Source organism: Vombatus ursinus, unplaced genomic scaffold (genome assembly GCF_900497805.2).
Source record: "Vombatus ursinus unplaced genomic scaffold, bare-nosed wombat genome assembly UNPS02014786.1, whole genome shotgun sequence".
Lineage (NCBI taxonomy): Eukaryota > Metazoa > Chordata > Mammalia > Diprotodontia > Vombatidae > Vombatus > Vombatus ursinus.
The window spans coordinates 17,594,280-17,614,824 of record NW_020954564.1 but is presented as its reverse complement, the minus strand read 5'-3'; the positions used below and the strand labels follow the sequence as shown (position 1 = coordinate 17,614,824).

Below are 20,545 nucleotides of genomic sequence, written 5' to 3'. Positions count from 1 at the left end.
ATCTGATTGGGATATAGGCTCAGTACTGTTGTAGCTAGGTCAAAGGGTATGTACAGTATAATGATATACAAAATGCCAAATTCATTTTCCAGAACAACTGGACCAGTTCACAGCTTCACCAAGAGTACATTAATTAATGTGCCTGTTTTAAATGCAATCCCCCTAACATTTGTCATTTTCCTTTTTTGTCAACTTTTCCAATCTGGTAGGTATGAGGTAGAACTTCAGAACTGCTTTAATTTGCACTTTTTTATTAGTGATTTGGAGTATTTTTTTCACATGATTGTAGGTAGCTTGGATTGCTTCCTTAGAAAACTGTCTATATCCTTTGACTACTTATCAATCGGGGAATGGCTCTTTTCCCTATAAATTTGAATAAAGTCCTTATTTATCTTAGAAAATTGGATTTTTATCAAAGAAACTTGCTACAAAGATTTTTTTTGCCAGTTAACTTTTGTTTCTGGTTTTAGCTACATTGGTTTTGTTTGTACAAAAACTTTTAAATTGTATGTAATCAAAATGGTCCATTTTGGACTTTGTTACCATTTTAGAATCCAGGCCTCCTTAGGACCTCGGAAGATCTACAGAGAAGACAGGCCTCACAGGCCATAGCTCAATGAGGATAAGGTCTTCTGTTCCCAGATCTCATGACCATGGTCTATGGGCTCCAGAAAGGCAATAATATGCTCAATGTTTACATGGACACTAAGCACCACAAGGTCAAGCCCAGTCCAGAAGATGATCTTCATCAGTAGTGCAGTCCACGGGGGGGAAAAAGCCTGCTGCACAGTAAACATCATCCTTGTAGCCCATGTGGACATCTCCTACCTGTATAACTTCAAACATAACCACAGTGGAATGATGCCTCTGACCTGAAAGCATCACTTTATTTAGGTCTCTGGATGAGCCCCAGCTGGCTCTTTGTGATCACTGCATTCCATTCTATATGTTCACAAATGCATCTCTTTAACAATTTATTCTAGAATTATCCCTGGAATTGAAATCAAGCATATTGGCCTTTAACTTGCAGACACAGTTCTCTTCCCTTTTTTGAGAACTGGGACAACATTTGCCCTTCTCTAGTACTGCAAACACCTCTTCCATTCTCTGTGATCTTTCAGATTATGCTGATTATGATTACATGGCTCAGCAATCTCATTTGCCAATTCTTTCATTTCCCCAGGGATATATTTTATCAGGGCCAAATGACCTGGAATCCATCAAGGACGACTAAGTGCTCTCTCACTATCTCCTTCTTTCTACTGGGTATCGGCCCCCTATTAGCCACTTTCGCTTGTCCTTTCTGGTCCAAAGACCATTCTCCTTGGAATAGAAAACAAAAATAAAATAATAATTGAGCAGCTGTGCTTTCTCTCTCGTCAATTATCATCCACTCTAAATAGCAATCCTGTTCCTTCTTTGATCTTTGTCTTTCACTAGAGTAGCTTAAAAAAAACAAACAACTTTTTGTTTTCCTCTGCTTGCTTTGCCAGCCTGAGCTCACACTGGGCTTGAGCACTTCTGATGTTAGTCTTACAGGATCATGCCACAACTCTGTATTCATATTTTCTTACTTGCCCTTGCTTCCTCCTTACGCACATATATTTTAAAAAGTAATTAGTCAGCTAATGAATTGTCTGTACATCTACATTAGTCTTTTCAGAGAACTTTCATTTTTTTTCACTGGAAATGTTTCCTTTGGTGTTTTCAAGATTTTATTCTTGAAATTTCCCTATCCATCTGGGGCTGAGCTGACTACCCCTGTAGAATTTAGGCCCATGGAATCCTATTTATTCTTCCTCTGCACCCACTGAAATCTGCTCTCCTCAAATTTAAGATATATGTCAAACTATACCCATCTTTCCTCACTTCTCTCACAAAGTATAAGAGATGGTATTCACTTCCCCCAAAGTTCCCATCATTTCTTCCCCATCAACCAGCTGCTCCCTTTAGGTGAGAAACATTATTGTTGTTGCTGCTGTTGACATTGATAATAATAGCTAGCATTTATATAACACTGTATGGTTTACAAATCACTTTACAAAAATTTTCTCACTTGATCCTCACAACAAACCTGCAAGGAGGGGCTATTATAATCCCCCTCTTACAGATGAGGAAACAGAAAGTGACAGAGGTAAAGTAACTTGCCCAGAGTCACACAGTCAGTCAATTAGCATTTAAGTGCCTACTATGTGCCAGACATTGTAATAAGCATTGGGATAAATAAGTGTCTGAGGCACAGTTTGAACTTAGGTCTTCTTGAGTTTTGATCCACTCCTCTATTGATGGCGTCACCTCTTATTGATTGTTCTACCTTTTGAAGGGTGAAACAAGTTATCATTAAGGAAATCATTAGTGGTTCTGCTTTTGGCAGGGCAAGCCCCAGCAGATGTTTAAATAACCAAAATTCCTTACGACTATGATATCATGCCTCATTAGTAATATATCATATGCCAGACTTATATTCCAGCTCAGAACTACTCAATTATTTCCTCTTTCTTTCCAGGTGGTCTGTAGTAACCTGATGAAAAAATCATTTCTCCCTCCATTGATCTTCACCCAGACTCTCTTTACCATGCTTCTCCCTTCTGGTTCCTGTATTCCTGCATATGAATATATCTTCTTACTATATGATGCTGCCTTGCCCTCTCTCCCTTTCACCTATCATGTTTCTTTCAAATAATACCCTTTCAGAGCCTTATTCTAGTCATGGGTTTCCTCCCATCCAGTCTCAATGATATTTATGAGATCAAATTTTCCCCCTCGTATTATTAGGAATTCTTGTTCATCTTGCTTGCTGACTATACCTTGTGCATTTGGGTATAGACATTTAAAGTCATGAGTCTTACTGTTGGCTTCTTTCTTGGATATTCTTATGAATCAATTAATCATTAAACATTTATTAAGTACCTACTAAGTGCCAGGCACTGGGAGTAACTCAATAGCTATTATTTTTCCTTTATTGTAGCTACTCTCTCCTTCATCTTTTCTGATTTAAAGTGTTTTTAATTAGTTTAGATGATCAGGTAAATATATTCTTAACATCCTTTGTTAGGCCCACTTTATCTCTGTCCAGGATCTTGTCATTCCTATAGGTCAGGAATTGATAAACTATGGCCTGCAGGCCCAATCCAACCTTCCACCTGTTTTTGTATATCTTACGAACTAAGAATGGTTTTTACATCTTAAAATACTTTATTTTAAGATTTAAAAACACTTTTAGCTCATAGGCCATATAAAAACAGACATAAGTCTGGGTTTGGCCAGTGGGTTGCAGTTTGAAGACCCTTCTAAAGGTTAAGATATCATTCAGAAATCCAAATCCCAATGTCAGACACCTTATTCTTAGGCACTTCTTCGTCTGCCATGTAGATCACAATCTATCCGTGACTCTTGGCCCTGTGTGACTCTTATCTGCATCTTCCCTTAAATTTACCAGAGGAGATCTGTCTGACATGCTAGGGACCTTCTTCTAGTTCTCCTGATATTGTGTGGATGCCAATAGAGCATATAGACCATAATTCGGATACCTTGTTGACTCCACTGCAACCAGCTTCACACCTCATAACTTAACTGAAACCATTCTCTCCAAAGTTATCAATTATTTCTTAATTGCAAAATCCAATGGACTTTTCTTAGTCCTCACTCTTCTTTATTTTCCTGCAACATTTGATACTTTCTTCTCTGGATTTTTGTGGCATTACTCCATCCTGGTTTTCCTCCTACCTATCTGACCTCTCCTTAGTCTCCACTACTGAATCTTCATGCATCTTGTACTTACTCACCATGAGTGCCCCCCAATCTCCATTCTGGGCCCTCATTTCTTTTCTCTTTCTTTTTTCACTCTACAGTCCTATATCACCAAGTGCCTACAAAGCATCTAAAATTATCTCTTACCTCTGGGCCTTTGGACATATTGAGTTTGAGATGTCTATGGGACACCTAGTTGCAGATGTTCAGTTGCTATCTCCTAAGCAAAGTCCTTTCTGATGATCCCTCAGGCATTAGTGCTTTTCCCATGCTGTAACTAAAATATTTTGTATAGACTTTGCATTTACTTATCTATGTACTTGTCAGTGCACATGCTCTATTCACCCTCTGAAAGTCCCTTAAAGGCAGAGACTTCTGCTATCATTTTTATCTTTTTATCCCAAGACCTTATACAAGAGTCCCTTACACAAAGCCAGGTGTGAATTAGAGGTAACTAGATAGTGTAATGGACAGAACACTGGACCTGCACTCAGGAAGACATGACTTCAAATCCTGTTTCAGATACTTACTAGGCCCCCTGAGCAAGTTACTTAACCTCTGTCTGCATTAGATTCCAAATCTAGAAAATGGGGATAATGATAGACCTTACTTCCCAGGGTTGTTATGAGGATAAAATGAGATAATATGTGTAATATGCCTTGCAAACCTTATAGTGGTATATATAAATGCTAGCAATTATTATTATTATATTTTTGTGTAACTGAATTTAGTTGAAATAACTTATAGGAACATTTGGTTCAATGGGAAAAGCACTGGATCTGCTGTGAAAAGGTTAAGGGTTCAAATCACAATTCTGCTACTTACTAGCTACGGGACCACAAGTGAATCACTTTCCCTCTCTCATCAGCTTTAAGGAAACTGTAAAATGAGAGATTTAGACTAGAAAATATTTAATGTTCCTTCTAATTTGAAAATCCCATGATCCTATGAATATATAAACATTCCACATAGTCAGAAACATAAGCTCACTTAGACTAGCTGCGAAGACTTTGGGGCTCTGCTCAACAAATCATCCCACTGTGCATGCCGTTTGACTCTATTATATCATAATTAGATCTGCATTCTAATGAGATCGAAGAAAAAGAGAAAGGACCCAGATGTAGAAAAACACATAGTAGCTCTTTTTTGTGATAGCAAAGAACTGGAATCTAAGGTGGTACCTTTCAATTAAGGAATGATTGAAAAAAAATTATGGTATATGAATATAATAGAATATTATACTATAAGAAATTATGAAAATAAAGGACAGTTTTAGAGAAGCCTGGAAAGACTTATATGAACTGATGTAAGTGGAATGAGCAGAACCAGAACAAATTATATAATACCAACAACATTGTAGGAGAAAAACAACACTGGAGGTAAAGCAGAGTAAACTCACATATTGGTCATGTCCAAAAGTGCATGTCTTACTCCATACCTGGAGTCCACCACCTCTCTGTTGTCAGTTCTGCTATTTAATAGCTATATGACCACAAGTAAATCACTTTCCTTCTCTCTTTGTCAGTTTGAAGGAAATTGTGAAATGAGAGGTTTAGACTAGATGAGGGGCGGGGAACCTTCATCCTTGAGGCCACATGTGACCCTGTACATCCTTAAGTGCGGCCTTTGACTGAATCCAAACTTCACAAAACAAATCCCCTTCATAAAAGGATTTGTTCTGTAAAACTTGGACTCAGTCAAAGGGCTGCACTTGAGGACTTAGAGGGCCATGTGTAGTTTCAAGGCTGCAGGTTCCCCGCCCCTAGACTAAATGATCTTTAATGTTCCTTCCAAATTTAATATCCTATAATCTTATGAATACGTGCCCAACAACAGTTCCAAAGGACCACGTGCTACCCACTTCCTGGCAACAGAGAGATGGTAGTCTCCAGGTGTGCAATGATGGATATGGCCAATATATAAATTTATTCTGCTTGACTATACATATTTGTTACAAGGGTTTTTTTCTTCTTTTTAGATGGGTGGGGGACAGTGATAGGGTTATTCACCCCTCCCCCCCAAAAAAGAGAGAAAAGATAGTCATTAAAACACTTTTACTGTATAGAAAAGAACATAAGGAAGGCTAGAAGGAAACACAAACAGGACAGTTTTGATAGTCATATGATGAATTTATCATATCCTTAAAAGGAAAAGCAAGCTGTGCATAATAGAAATTTATAGTTTCAGGTATAATTGTCTTTTTCTGTTCTACTTTATATATGGAAATACTAATTTTAATTTGTGTTAAGTTCAGAATTAAAACAAAGTAAGGCTGCAGAGCGGTGTGGCAAGATTACAGCTTGGATGATGATATTGACCACTAAAGTGACAAAAATTATCTTTGTCTATTCTTAGTGTTATGCTAAATTATGTGGGAGAAGATTTTTAAATACTTTAAAATCTGTTCATAACAGAACACTAACTGCAGTTTCAATTATATAACCATGAGACTCCAACTCTAAGTTCCTGTCGTTCTGCCTCTCCCATAACTTCATCCCTCCAAAACCTGTTCTTTGCCCTCATTATGAGCTGGCCTTGGAATCACCTTTGATTCTCCTCTTTCCCTTTGCTTTATGCTCCCCCTTCCAATAATCTGCAAAATGCTGTCACCTCTACATTGGCAGAATTCTACTTGTTGACATCGTCTTCCCTACTCACATATCCTAGGTCAGGCATTCATCTCTTCCCCCCGGACTATTTTAACAACCTTTTACCTACTCTCCCTTTTTCCATTCTTGCCCTTCTACAATCTATTTTTCATATTGCTGCCACAGTAAAAAGCCTAATTCAAAAATCTGACTATGGTAACTCCCTTCTTCAAGATGATCAGTAAGTAGCTCTTTGTTGTTTATACTGCAACACAAAAGTTTCTGGTAATGTCACATTCCAGCTCTATTCTACCTTTTCCCAGCACTCTCTGTTCTTGCCAAATCAGGCTACTCATTTTTCCCTGACCTCATAGTGCCCTCTCACCTACAAGAATTAGCATGGTCCATCTGCTATGACTGGAACATACCTCATCTTCATTTCTCTCTGTTGATATCTGTCTTTTACTTCAAGATTGTGGTTAGCTGTCATCTCCTTACTAAAGCCTTCCCAGATGTCTCCAACCCTGTCTACTCCCTATAGGTTTCCCAGCTATATTCCTAGACTCTAAAATTCCCATTTTCCTTTTCTTCTATCTCTTCTTTGACACTGCTCTATCTATCATTCTGCCTCATATCATACTCAACTGTGTTCATGACACATCTCTCCCCTCTTTAGACTGTCAGCTTCCTGAAGGGACAGCATGTGTTGCTTTTCATCTTGGTATCTCTTTTCCAGTCCTTCCTAGAGGACCTTGTACATAGTAAGCACTTAATAAATGCTAATGGTATTAAATTATCCATTTAAGCTCTCTGACTTTTATGCCACTTAAAATAACCACTGGACTTCCTGCTCAAAAGTCCCCACTTCTCTTGATTAATGTCATAGATTTCTTTGAAAAGACTCTTGAGGGGGCAGCTAAGTGGCACAGTGGATAGAGCTCTGGCCTTGGAGTCAGGAGGACCTGAGTTCAAATTAGGCCTCAGACACTTGACATTTACTAGCTGTGTGACCCTGAGCAAGTCACTTAACCCCAACTGCCTCACCAAAGAAAAGAAAAGAAAAGAAAAGAGAAGAAAAGAAAAGAAAAGATTCTTGAAAAACAAACACAGGGCCCTTGTAAAGCTGCTGACCACCAGCATTCCACATTTTAGAAAAGTAACTCAGTCTTCTGGGCTCTTTGATTTACATAAATCATGGGGGGAAATGGCATTGCTGTCAATAATAATCAATAATCAGTTTTTGACCTCCAATAAAATCATGGAGCACAGAATACTAAAGCCAAAAAGTACTCTAAATTATGATCTGAGGGTTCTTAAAACACTGAATGCTAAACCAAGAGGAAAACAAGACAGAATCTTAGCACTCAGACTGTTAGGGTTAGAAAGAACCTTGGAACATAAAATGTCACAGCTGGAAGGCCCAGAGAGGTTAAGTGACTTGCCCAAGGTCACAAAGAAAGTGATTTCTCATTTTGTGATTATTAAGCAAAAAGTAGTCACTTCTTCTCCCACAAAGAAAGAAATGGAAACGAGAGGATTAACTTACAGCCCATGTTTTTGTCAGTCTGAAGATGGGTGCACTCTGTAATGCTGATACCACAGACATAAGAGAATGAAGATTGTTGAGCTCCAGAAGTTTCTGAAAAAAAAAACCATAAAATAGGTTATTTCTTTTTTGCTAAAACAATGTAACTAAAAATGTTAAATCTCATAAAATAAAATACTGCCAAATATCCTTTTCCCAAAATTCAGTTAAAATTAACAAAAACTCACAGAGAGACTACATTTCTAGGAAATCCATAGAAAATACCACTGCCCCCAAATTATTGCAAAATAAGCTTCTATTCCCACATTTTTAGAATGTCATGAGCTAATGATTTAAAGTACTGGGTAGAGGTCTATTTTTCCTATGAAGAATACAGCTAGATTCTTCTAATACTCCTATGTTTTCCTTTTAAACAAGTTTGAACAGTGTGATAACTAGAATTTTAAAAACAAATATTCTCATTATGCCAAAAATACTAACATGAGTTACCTCTGGTTACCAAAACATTCAGTAAATGATAGGAATGCCTAAGGAAACATTTTATTAAAATATAGTAATACATTTCAGCTGACAATACAATACCCCATTTCACTAATCATTTTGCCCTATTCTTTTACACCATGTTCCAGGCTACAGAGAATATTTTGGATTCATTTCAATGTTAAACAAGTTTCTTACCCTGATGTGCAAACTGGGTTGGTGGGGGAAGGGCAGAAGGTGGGGAGGGATGGTCAAACTTAGCACAACATCTATACTGAAAAATTCAGAGGTGGGGCAGAATCTTTCTAGTTATCAAAATCTTTAAGCTAAATTAATTTCAGTATTTCAAGGATACATGGCTGTGGATATTCCTTTCACAGCCATGGATTGAAATTAAGTTTTAGAGAATTGCTATTATCAAAAAATAAAAATCTTCCCTTGGTTGGCTATCTTCATAATCAGCCTGTATGCATTAAGCTGGCCTGGGATACAAAAACAGAGATGGGGAGAGAGTACATTTCAGATATAGGAGGTAGCCTGTGTAAAAACAGGGAGGTAGGACACAGAATGCTAACTTTAGGGACAAATAAGTCTGTTTCAGAAACATTGAGTCTATGACAAAGGCTAATTATGTTCAATAAGCCTGGCAACTTGGGCTGGAACCAGATTGTGAAGGGCTTTAACTGGCAAACTGATGAGTATGTGCCTTGTCCAAGGAGCAATGGGGAACCATTCAAGTTTCTCGATCAAGGAACTGACATGGTTAGATCAGTGCTTTTGGGAAGATGATTTTGGCAGCTAGACGGAAGATGAGTTAAAGAGGACAGAGATTTTTTTGCTTATCATTACCAAGTTTCATATTTCAGGATAATACACCCAGCAATTCCTTGGAATGGGTCTATGTTAATAAACTAGAATTAGTTACGGTTGCCTACAGCAAGTCAGTATGTACGCTGGTCTAGGGCCAGCATTGTCTACCAGAATCCTACTAGCATTTTTGGATATAACACATGGATGCCTTACCCACTCATCTCCACTCATCCAAGTCCTTACTCATAGTCAGGGGTCCAACTCAAGTACTGACTGCTCAGTTCACATTGATCTCTCACATTTCTGAATGCTTAAAGTGCTTAACTATTTCAGTCAGTTTTTTTTTCAATCGTGTCCAACTCTCTGTGACCCCATTTGGGGTTTTCTTGGCAGAGGTATTGGAGTGGTTTGCCGTTTTCTTCTCCAGCTCATTTTACAGATGAGGACTGAGGTAAACAGGGTTAAGTGACTTGCTCAGGGTCACACAGCTAATAAGTGTCTGAGGCCGGATTTGAACTCATGAAGATGAGTCTTCCTGATTCCAGACCTAGTGCTCTATCCACTGTGCCACCTAGCTGCCCCAAAGTATTTAACTATACCACATAATATAGCATTTCTTTGTATTCTGATATTTTATTGTTCTCTAATTGTTTCTTCAACATAAGCCTTAAATTGAATGCCTGTAGTATGTATCTGAACAGTTATGCCTTTTGCTCTAGCTTTTATCTGAGTATTTTCTGGCTTATAATAGTTAGTTGAGTGGCATTAATTACTTCTACTAACAATGTCCCAGAAGTATTAAAGGAAAATGTTTTGTAAACCTTAAAGCCCACAGAAATGGGAGCTATCATTATTTCATTTGTCTCATTTTTTTCAATGGATTTCAGATAAAAATTAGGCTAAGGCAAACCACTTTCCTGTTATCATCCTTTTATTTTTTTTACCATTATTATTATTATCTCACTATTATTGTTATTATTATCTTGTTTTTATCTTTTTTTGACAGAGCTCAAATAGAAATGTTACAAGATCCAGTTGCTATCCTGTCATTATTCACTTATATTTAGTGCTTTGTGGACTATTGTGCATGTGGATAAAATTTGTAAATGAATAAGGGTATTTGTAAATACTCTTATTTTTGCAAATAAGAATATTAGGATATAGATTTATCTTCTGTAGATTCACTGAAAACATCTCTGTGACAACTTTAGTAGTAAACTGGATACTAAGGATGACACATATGTCATCCTCTTCCCATATGGTTTTAATTTTTTCTACTAGATCTTTCTGTTTTGAAAGCTTTTCATTACATGCAGTTTGGAGATAATGAGGATTTAGTAAGGTAATGTTTATTAAAAAAATTATACTTAAATTTGTATGAATCAATGTTATGTTCAGGCAAGTGAAAGCAATGGTTCTGCCTCTAATAGTACTCTAGTTCCAGTGCAATTTATTTGTTGAATTCTCAATGATATTTTATGGACTTGTATTTATAGTATGGAGATTTGTTATCTTAGTTTATAAAGGTTAGAAAGATTAGTTTAGTAAGGGCTGTGAGTTACTAATGTATACTATTTATTTAGGTGGTTATTACTAACCACCTAATTGTGTCTTTCTAGGTATCTGGTAAATACAAAATCTTCACAACCCACAGCTGCAGTTTCCACCATTTTGCTTCATAATCTTCACTGATCAGTAAGTTTAGGAACCTTAAGGATAATCTCTATGTATTTCTAGTGGCAATGACCTGATTCTGAATTACCATCATATATCCCCTTTCCATTTCTATAAATGAACCTCCAGACTCAGGCCTTTGTTAAATGCTTCATCTAACAATGAAGTTTAATTCTAATTAACATATTTTAACTAATTAACATATTTTAGTTGAATTCATGTAGATTTCACCATTGCAGTGCCTGTTGATTCCATTCTTGGATCTTATCTCTTTTATAGGCCCTATCCAGAGATAAAACAATTTGGGGTAATTCTAACAGATCCAATTGTGAATAACCACTGTCAGCCTTTATTACTTACAAAGAGAGATCTGATTGTTCCAAACATATTCCTGTAAATTTTTATGTTTGTCCTGTGCTTTGAGGAAACATCTATCACTACTCTTCCTCCTTTATATTGAGGAAGTGATAATCTTTCTGTAGATGCCATAGGGTAATGAGCCCTGTGTTTCATTAACATTGTACATGGTTTGGTTGGACCTTCTAGATCAGGGGTTCTTAACCTGGGGTCCCAGAATTTTAACAAAATATATTTTGATAATTGTTTATTTGTTTTGCAGATTTTTTTCTCTTCTTTCTTTTATAAAAATAATTTGCTATAAGGGAGGGATAAAGAAAGGGATACATCTAGATGATATAAAAGGAAAAGAGATGATTAAAATCTATTTCAGATAAACTTTTTTAGAAATTTATACTTTATGAAATGAAGTCAAAGTCTTTATGATAGTCAATAAAAGCAGAATAAATGTCATGGTGCTTTCATGTAGCTTGTTCAATAATTGCTGAATTAATAATAAATTTCTCTTACACCTCTAGGAATTTTTGGAACACACATTTTTTCTTCTTGGCCAATATATTGTTTTCTTATAGGTGTTTATGGATTTTTTAGAAGTGATACAAGCAGTGAATGCCTTGTATAAAAGACCTAACAACCAGGTTGGTCTATATTAGAAGAGGTCACTGTGTTCTCATTGTTTGGTAATACAGGTGGTGCTTCTTGACAGGTAAGAAAGATGAGACAGGCTTGCCTCATAAAGGAAGCTGGTACAATGTTTTCCTAGCAATTCATGTGCTTCTGTGAAGTGTTAAGCCAATAATAATTCACTTAATCCAGCTCCAAAACTACACAGTTACAGAAAAGTCAGAATTCCAGTCATCTGCATTGCTGCAAGTGTTCCCTAGTTCATCATGTTAACTATATTCAAGCTGTCTCATTCTCATTTGATCCAACTGGCTTTTCCATTGCGTTGGACTCCTTGCCACCATATAGTTTGTGCTTTGCACACTGGTTGGACTCCTTGCATTGCCTTAACCTCTCGACTTCACTTTCAATGACTAATTAAATGAATCTAGAATTGCTGATATCCTTTTGTTTTCTGGATTCTGTTCCACAAGTATATTTGTGTTATCTTTAATTGAGTGATATGTCTTTCAAGTTTCGGAGTATACCAGGTAGATATTGATGTCATCTTCAAATGACTTTCTGTAGATCTTTTTAGTAGGTCTCTAAAGTTGCTTCTGCCATAGTGAAGGAAGCCTGTCATTCCTCCTATGGAGTGTTCACTAACAATTCCACCTGTTCTCCTGTGACTTTTACCATTGAAAGAGGTTTTGGGGTGCAGGTTCTGAAATGCTTTTATACTCTCCTTTAAATATTGCAGGAGAATTAATTAATTCACGATAATTATACCAAATGCCAAATTTGTGAAATGCTCTGTTTTGGCATGGTTGGTCTGCTAATTGATGTCATGTTATCAAACTCAAAAATGGCTTTTCAAAATTCCAGTCAAAGTCTGTCCATCTCATTGTCAAAAATAATTTAAGACGCTGGTATTTTTTTTATCATTTGTTTCATTATTAGGCAGAACTTCTACCATTTGCACCAAGTGAATACTTTCAGTCACTTCAGGTTCTTCAGCTTTTCCCTCCCCAGAGGCAAGTAGCAGCTTCCTCTGTAGTAGTTCCTCAATATCGTTTCTTATTTCATCTAATATAGGACTGAGGATAGAGTTTTTCTCATCATTGCCCTGAACTGGTCAGTAATACCTTACTGTATAGTTTGACATTGAGGATTCTATAGGCAAACATCAGTATGATGCCCCTGCCTATAACTAGTAGGATCTGTTTCCAATTTTGGTAGGAAAACAGGCCTGATGCGTAACAAAAGGATTCATATAATCAGTTCATTTCACATGTACTTGTGGTTTGTCCACGGTAGACATCAGCACCATTCACCCTGTACTATTTGCAGCAGGTAGACTATTGTTATATTATATTTCTGATTTGTTCTAGTGCATCTTGACACCTTATGGTACAAGAACATGAATAAAAACCATTGCCATAACTATTACGTTCTCAGAGTACATTAAGGCTCATCTGACTAAGAATTTTGGTGGGCATTCCTCTACTGTGCAGCTCACTGTTAACCCCTCTACCCCACAAGGGATTAGGGGTTGGACTTTGGTTATTATTATTGTTCATTATCACTACCATTACAGAAGACTTCCTTCACAACAACCCTATGAGGTAGTACAGATATTAGTACATACTTTTTTTGGTGAGGCAATCACAGTTAAGTGATTTGCCCAGCTAGTAAGTGTCAAGTGTCTGAGGCCAGATTTGAACTCATGTCCTCCTGACTCTATCCACTGTGCCACCGAGCTGCCCCCATACATTTTACAAAGAAGAAAATTAAGACTTCAGAGAGATAAAGTGTCTTGCCTAGAGTCACACAGTTTATAAATGATAGGGTCAGAATTCTGTTCAATTCCAAGTTCAAAATCCTACTCTTTCTACTACATCCCATGGTCACTAATGAATATTTCTTGAGTTTGCTTAAGTAGAAGAAAGGCATAGGAGGATAGAGGCAGAGGAAGAGAAAAAAACAGAGGTAAAAGGAATATTATAAGGTCATTAGGGAACCAATCAGGAGATCATGCCGACCATAAACAGTTCTTGTGACTGAACATGACAGAATTCCCTTGTGTAGGAACTGCTGGAGCAGTATCTGGTTTTTCACGGAGCCACGTGGTGACAACAGACTCTCAGTCATGCAATCCGAGGCTCAGTCATCAAGGACTGCAGGGTACAGCAGATTCTTCTAGAGGCCAGAAACCAAAGAAACTCAAAGTGACAAGCCCTGGCCTTCATCAAAGTGAAATCCATTCATCAAAGTATAAACCAATGCAAACTGAACCCGAACTCCCTTGAGTCTGAGAGAAGAGATGACAATAATGCATCAGGAAGTGCTAACTTACCTTTGCTATCTTCACAAAATGGCTCAGGATTTCCGCCCTTATTTTTAAAGTCTGTGCTGTCAGAATCTCCCGCACGACCCAAAAACTGACCTGGAGAGCCAAAGACAAATCGCAAAGCATCCCATTAGGCTTCACAGCATGGAGGTCATCACAGAAGACTCACCAGATGAATATCCACAGGGATATTATGAATGGCTGCCCTGAGAACATCCTGCCCTCCATTTTGGCTCCCCTCATTGCAAAGGGAATTCCTGTTTGAGCTAAAAGTAGAACTACTAACTTCACTGGTCTCTTTCAACTCTGAGATCATATGTTTCCATTGTATATAAAGGTTAAAAGAGACCAAAGAATATAGAATGTTAGAGCTGGAACAGATACTAGAATGCAGAATATGAGAGCTAAAGGGGACCTTAAAATCTAGATTGTTCTATTTAGAAGGAACCTTAGAACAGAGAATATTAGAGCAAAGAGCACAGAATTTTAGAACTGGGAGTGTTATTAGAAAATAGAATGTTATGGAAGGGAGAAAGGCTGGAGTAATATCTAGATAGTGAAAAAACCAAAGAGAGAAATAATTTAAAAAAAAAAGAAAATAGAGGGTTAAAATTGGAAGGGACCCTAGAGATTATATAGACCAGCTTTCTCATTCTACAGATGAGGAAACTAGGTAGGCTAAATCACATATTCATGACCACAAAGCTATTAAGAAAAAGAGGTAGAATTCAAAAGAAAGGCTTATGGAATCCAAATCCTGTTCTTCTCTTGAAAGATTTTCTCTATAGTGAGCTTAAAATGTCTCCTTGTAACTTAAATCAGTCCAGTTCTGCTTTCTAGTTCTGCTCTCTAAGGCCTAATAGAAAAGGTCCAATCTGTCTCCCACATGACAAATGGTAAATATTTTAAGACAGAGACTATGCCTCTAATCTCTCTCACCTCCAATCTATTCCCCATGTGCTGCCACAATAATAATCTTCCTAACTCACTACTCTGATCACACCACTCTCCTGCTCAGAAATCCTCAGAGGCTCCCCGCTGCCTAAAGAATAAAATATAATTTTCTTAGCCAAGCATTTTAAGCCCTCTACAATCTAGCTGTAACCTACTTTTCCAGCCTTATCTCCCACTGCCTCATTCACTACAAATCCAGGTTAGAAAAGGGACATTAAACAGGAACCACCCACTGAGTTACAGTCCATAAAAATCATGTTAAAACAGAACAGAGAATAGAATTTTGGAGTGATAAGAGATTTCAGAACCTGAGGTGAGTAAGGCAGGGAGGGAAGTTTATGCATTCAGCTCTGGTAAACTACCCTGGGGCTAAGCTATTTATTAGTGGGTGAATAAATAAAAACTCACCCAAGCTAATTGGGGAAGATGAAGGGAATAAGCATTTATATGGCAATCCCTCTTCTCCTTATCAAAAAGAGTAACTCTCTGGACCCAGATCTCAAGAAACCAATCCCCACAGCCTCTTCTCTGGAGTGGTTAATCCACTCAGCTTTGGCACTAACTATCTTGATTGGTGAAAGTGAATGGGTGATAACTCAGTCCATCATATCTAGTGGACACCAGACTACACTTCACATTCTATCTAGTCATCTCTGAAGGAAGCAGGGCCTCCTCATTGTAGCCATCTTGCTGGTTGCCCTTCCACCACAAACTTCAATGCTACCATTGTTACTGTGAAAGAATGTGACAGTGATCTGACCTAAGACTAAATGCCTATTGCCTGTGATTGACCGGATCAAAGCTCCCTTCCCTGGCCCTCACTTTCCCCTATGTGTGGTATCTCCCTACTAGATTATAAAGCATAAGCTCCTTGAAGGTAGAGATTGTTTCACTTTTATGAACATCTACAGCACCTAGCACAGGATCTCGTATACAGTAAATGCTTAATAAATGCTTGTTCATTCATTCATACTTTCATTGATAGATAGCTAGAACATAGAAGGTTAGAGCTAGGCTGAACCTTAGGTTTTAGAATATTAGAACACAGAACACAGAGTACTGAAGCTAAAAGACTTTGGAGGTCTTTCTAGCAAGGATAGCTCTCTAAAAATGGAATGGGTTGTCTCTGTAGGTAATGAGTTCCCTGTCACTGAAGTCTTCTTTCAGTATATTAGATAGTCATTTGCCATATACTAGATTGTCCATTAAATTAAAGAGGGAATTCCTAAGCAGGTATGAGCTGAACTAGATGTCCTTTGCGGTCCCTTTCAGCCCTATAATTATTGGACCATCTACTCCTTCTCACTCATTTAACATAGGAAAAAAATCAAAGCTCAGAGGAAGAAAGTGACTTGCCTAAAGTAAGAATTCACATTTCTATAATGGTGTTATGGTTCAAAAGAAGAACCCTGTGAAGAAGTTTGTACCAAAGTGCCACTATCTCTATCTTACAAATGGGGAAACAAAGGCTCATAGAGGGGGAATGACTTGCTTAAGTTTACACAACGAGTTAACTACAATCTCTCAGCTCCTATTCTAATATGAACTACCACAAACTTTCCAATCCTGATAACTGAGCATATGGTTCCTTGAAGGTCCCTGCCAACCCTAAGAGCTTATGATCTTTGATTTCCACCATTCAATTCAACCCAAGAAGTTTTAGATGCCGTTTGAAAAATGTGTTCATCTATACCACAACTCTGAGAGCACAAGGAAAGCCAGCTAGCAGCAAGGAACAGTAGAAAAACTATTAGCCTTAGGTTCAGAAAAGCTAGGTTTAAGATCCAATGTGTGACCTTGGACAACTGCTTAACCTTCCTTAGCCTTAGTTTATCCCTCTATAAAATGGAGATGGTATTATTTGCCCTGTCTATCTCGTAGTATTAATTTGAAGCCCAAGTAAAATAATATTGTGTGAAATGCATTATAACCACAAAATAGCTATACAAATGTGAGTTGTTATTGTTATTACTATGATTGAAGGTGAGGTTCAGGTTCAGCTGTCATTGAAGTGGGGGTAAAGGGGGAGAAATTGATTTCTCTTCAGCTTAGCTAATGTAATCAATGTAGTCTTGATGGAGCTTTAAATGTGTGAACAAGATGGCTTGTACCCTGTGCATCTCTTTATGAGGTGTGAATTCCTCTTTAATTGAATCAAGAAGGGAACAGTATGATATGGCTAGCTAACCATGTCCCCTGGGAACTTTCAACAGGAGAAGGATTTCAGCAGTTGATTCTGTCCAGAATTAGTCAAATGGTGGAGGATTACTGACAACTGTTTCAAAGGTCAGCAGGGGAAGGGGAGAGAATGAAGCTAAAGTGAGTGTCATATTCCCCCTGCCCCCATTGATATGTTATTGGAGAGACTGGATCAGTAATAGAAAATGAGGTAGCTTCAAGCAGAGAAAGACATACTGTGTACAGACAGTCACAGATGAAGGAGGATAACAACCCAAAGAATAAAAATGTTTCAGGGGATGTGACTCCTTGTGGTAAAGAGAATTCCAGATATGGACTCTAGAAAGGCACTGATCCTTGGAACCAATTATAGAGTTACCCTGAAGAGAAACTTCATGAGGGCTCTGCAAGGGGAGAAAGATCTTCCATAACCAGGAGTTAGGAGGCACTCTTATGTCAGACATGTTTTCTACATGTGGACCTCACTACCACTGTATTTTGAGTCCATATGCATAGCACATCATGTGAAATGCCAGGCTGGATGAATCAAAAGCTGGAATTAAGGATGCTGGGAGAAATACCAACAATCTCAGATATGCAGATGATACCACTCTGATGGCAGAACATGAAGAGGAATTAAGAAGTCTTAATGAGGGCTAAAGATAAGTGTAAAAGCTGGCTTGAAGCTTAACACCAAAAAACCTAAGATCTTGGGAACTGGTCCCATCACTTCTTGGCAAATAGAAGGAGAAGAAATGGAAGCCATGTCAGATTTTATATTCGTGGGCTCAAAGACCACTGCAGAGAGTGAAAGATGCTTGCTCCTTGAAATGAAAGCTATGGCAAATCTGGACAGTACACTAAAAAGCAGAGACATCACCTCGCCAACAAAAGTCCATATGTCAAAGCTATGTTTTTTTCCAGCAGTGTATGGCTATGAGAATTGAACTATAAGAAAAGCCGAGTGCCAAAGAATTGATGCTTTTGAATTCTGGTGCTGAGGAAGACTTTTGAGAGTCCTTTGTAGAGCAAAGAGATCAAAGCAATCGATACTTAAAGAAATTAATTCAGGCTGTTCACTGGAAGGTCAAATACTGAAGCTGAAGCTTACATACTTTGGCTACATAACGAGAAGATGAGACCTATTGGAAAAGACCCTGATGTTGGGAAAGATTGAAGGCAAAAGGAGGAGATGGCAGAAGATGAGATGGTTTAGATAATGCCATAGAAACAATGAACATGAACTTGCACAGAATTCAAAGCCAGCGAAGGATAGAAGGGCCTGGTGTGCTGTAGTCCATGGGTTCATGAAGAGTCAGATAAAATTGAAAAACTGAATAAAACCAACTTTCTTCAGGAACCTCATACGTGTAGAGGTGTAGGGGGAAGAATGTGCTCTGATTTACTGTTTTTACTATGCCACCTTAGTAAAATATTTTTTTTTGTTTTTTGGTGAGGCAGTCAGGGTTAAGTGACTTGCCCAGGGTCACACAGCTAGTAAATGTCAAATGTCTGTGGATGAATTTGAACTCAGGTCCTCCTGACTCCAAAGCCGGAGCGCTATCAACTGTGCCACCTAACTGTCCCTAGTAAAATACCTTTTGAAAAAACTAGTTTAAATCTGGTTGACTGGTAATGGAATGGAGGCTTTCAAGTGAGACTATTGGAAACAGCCCATCAGGGTTACCCCCAGAATCCTGAAGAGGAATGAATAGTAAGTTATTATCTGGGGATGCCCAATCTGAGTGGGTACAAGTGCCTAGCTGGGAGACTAGACCTACATAAGATAGCATTACATAACCTTTATGTTTAAAAAGATGGTCCCTCTCCACTGGGCACGATGACCAAAGTAGGAACAAGTAAGAATGAGTAAAGCATTTATTTATGAATGAATGAATCAATAAGACATTTATTGAGCACCTACTATGTGCATGGCACTATTCTAAGCATTAGACATACAAAGAGAAAAATAAGACAATCCCTAATTTCAAGGAGCTCACATTCTAATGGAGAGACAACATACGTGGAAGGTTTCGGCTATAGATAAGATGGAAAGATACTATGGTGCTTAGGGTGCAGTGTCAGAACACATGGCAATGTCTTTTCTTTCATGTCATTTCCACTGATAAAATCATCAGTGCTCTTGTTCCACTTCTGGTATTTTCCTTTGATTCACTGCTTACAGTTGTTATGGAGTTATTTTTCCCTTATGTTCTTTATATATTTTCTTTTTCTTTTTTTGGGGGGGGGGGTGGGCTAGGCAATGGGGTTAAGTGACTTGCCCAGGGTCACACAGCTAGTTAAATGTTATGTGTCTGGGGCCAGATTTGAACTCAGGTCCTCCTGAATCCAGGGCCAGTGCTCTATCCACCTAGCTGCCCCATATATTTTCTTTTTAAAATAGATTTCCTTACAGGTTGAATTTGGGAGGTATCTCTGGATCTATTATAATCCTTTACAGTGTATTTATCTTATTCTGCTTGTTTACCACTCAGTTTTAGCCTGTGAATTAAAGCTTTGGGCCAAGGCCAACCTTGGCCCCTGCTGCCATTTTAGGGAGGGCTGGTTGGCCCTGCTTGGTCTCCACCTGAATCACAAGTGTTGCTCCCTGGATCTTTGAGTTTCAGAACACCTGAGCTTCAGGACCCTCTATGGTATAAAAGGGCAAGGTGCCAAAGACTTGTGCCAGGTGTGCTCTGGTATGAGCACTGCTGTTTGGGCATTACTTGCTCCCATTCCTAGCAGCTCCCAAGGTCCTTGCTATGGGTTTCTGACCATGCTGGGGATTTCTTAGAGGAGCCCTCTGCTTCTGCTGCTGCCAGATACAGAGCTATAGGTGTCTGTCTCTGGCCCTACTGGGAAACTGCAATTTGTTTGCTTGAATTGGCATTGGCTTTGCCGACTACTCCAGGCTTCTGGTTGACTTTTTGTGTAGCTCTGAGGTGAATGGAGTCACTCACTATAGTTTCTCACTAGATTCCTTTAACATCATATTTTATGTATATATGTATATATATATATGTGTGTGTGTGTGTGAGTGTGTGTGTATGCATGTACATGTACATATACACACATATGTATATGTGAGTACTTACATTTATATGTATATACATACACATACATATATACATACATACATACACACACACACACACACACACACACACACACTCACACACATAATTACAAAAGCAAGTTCCAGGCAGAAACCAAAGACCAGTCAATAGTTATGTAAATGTCATGGTCTCATCTTCC

The 20,545-nt window shown here is 38.1% G+C and overlaps 1 protein-coding gene across 5 annotated transcripts in view; it reads right to left on the bottom strand.

Moving 5' to 3' along the window:
* Positions 1-20,545, bottom strand: part of LOC114047108 (ras-specific guanine nucleotide-releasing factor RalGPS1) — a 490,091-nt gene that overhangs the window by 374,173 nt on the left and 95,373 nt on the right. For all 5 annotated transcript variants that reach the window (XM_027867848.1, XM_027867845.1, XM_027867844.1 and 2 more), the window contains exons 5-6: positions 14,165-14,254; positions 7,885-7,977 (exon numbers count right to left, since the gene is read on the bottom strand). In XM_027867848.1, coding sequence (XP_027723649.1) covers positions 7,885-7,977; positions 14,165-14,254 — 183 coding nt within the window. The remainder of the gene's footprint in view (positions 1-7,884; positions 7,978-14,164; positions 14,255-20,545) is intronic.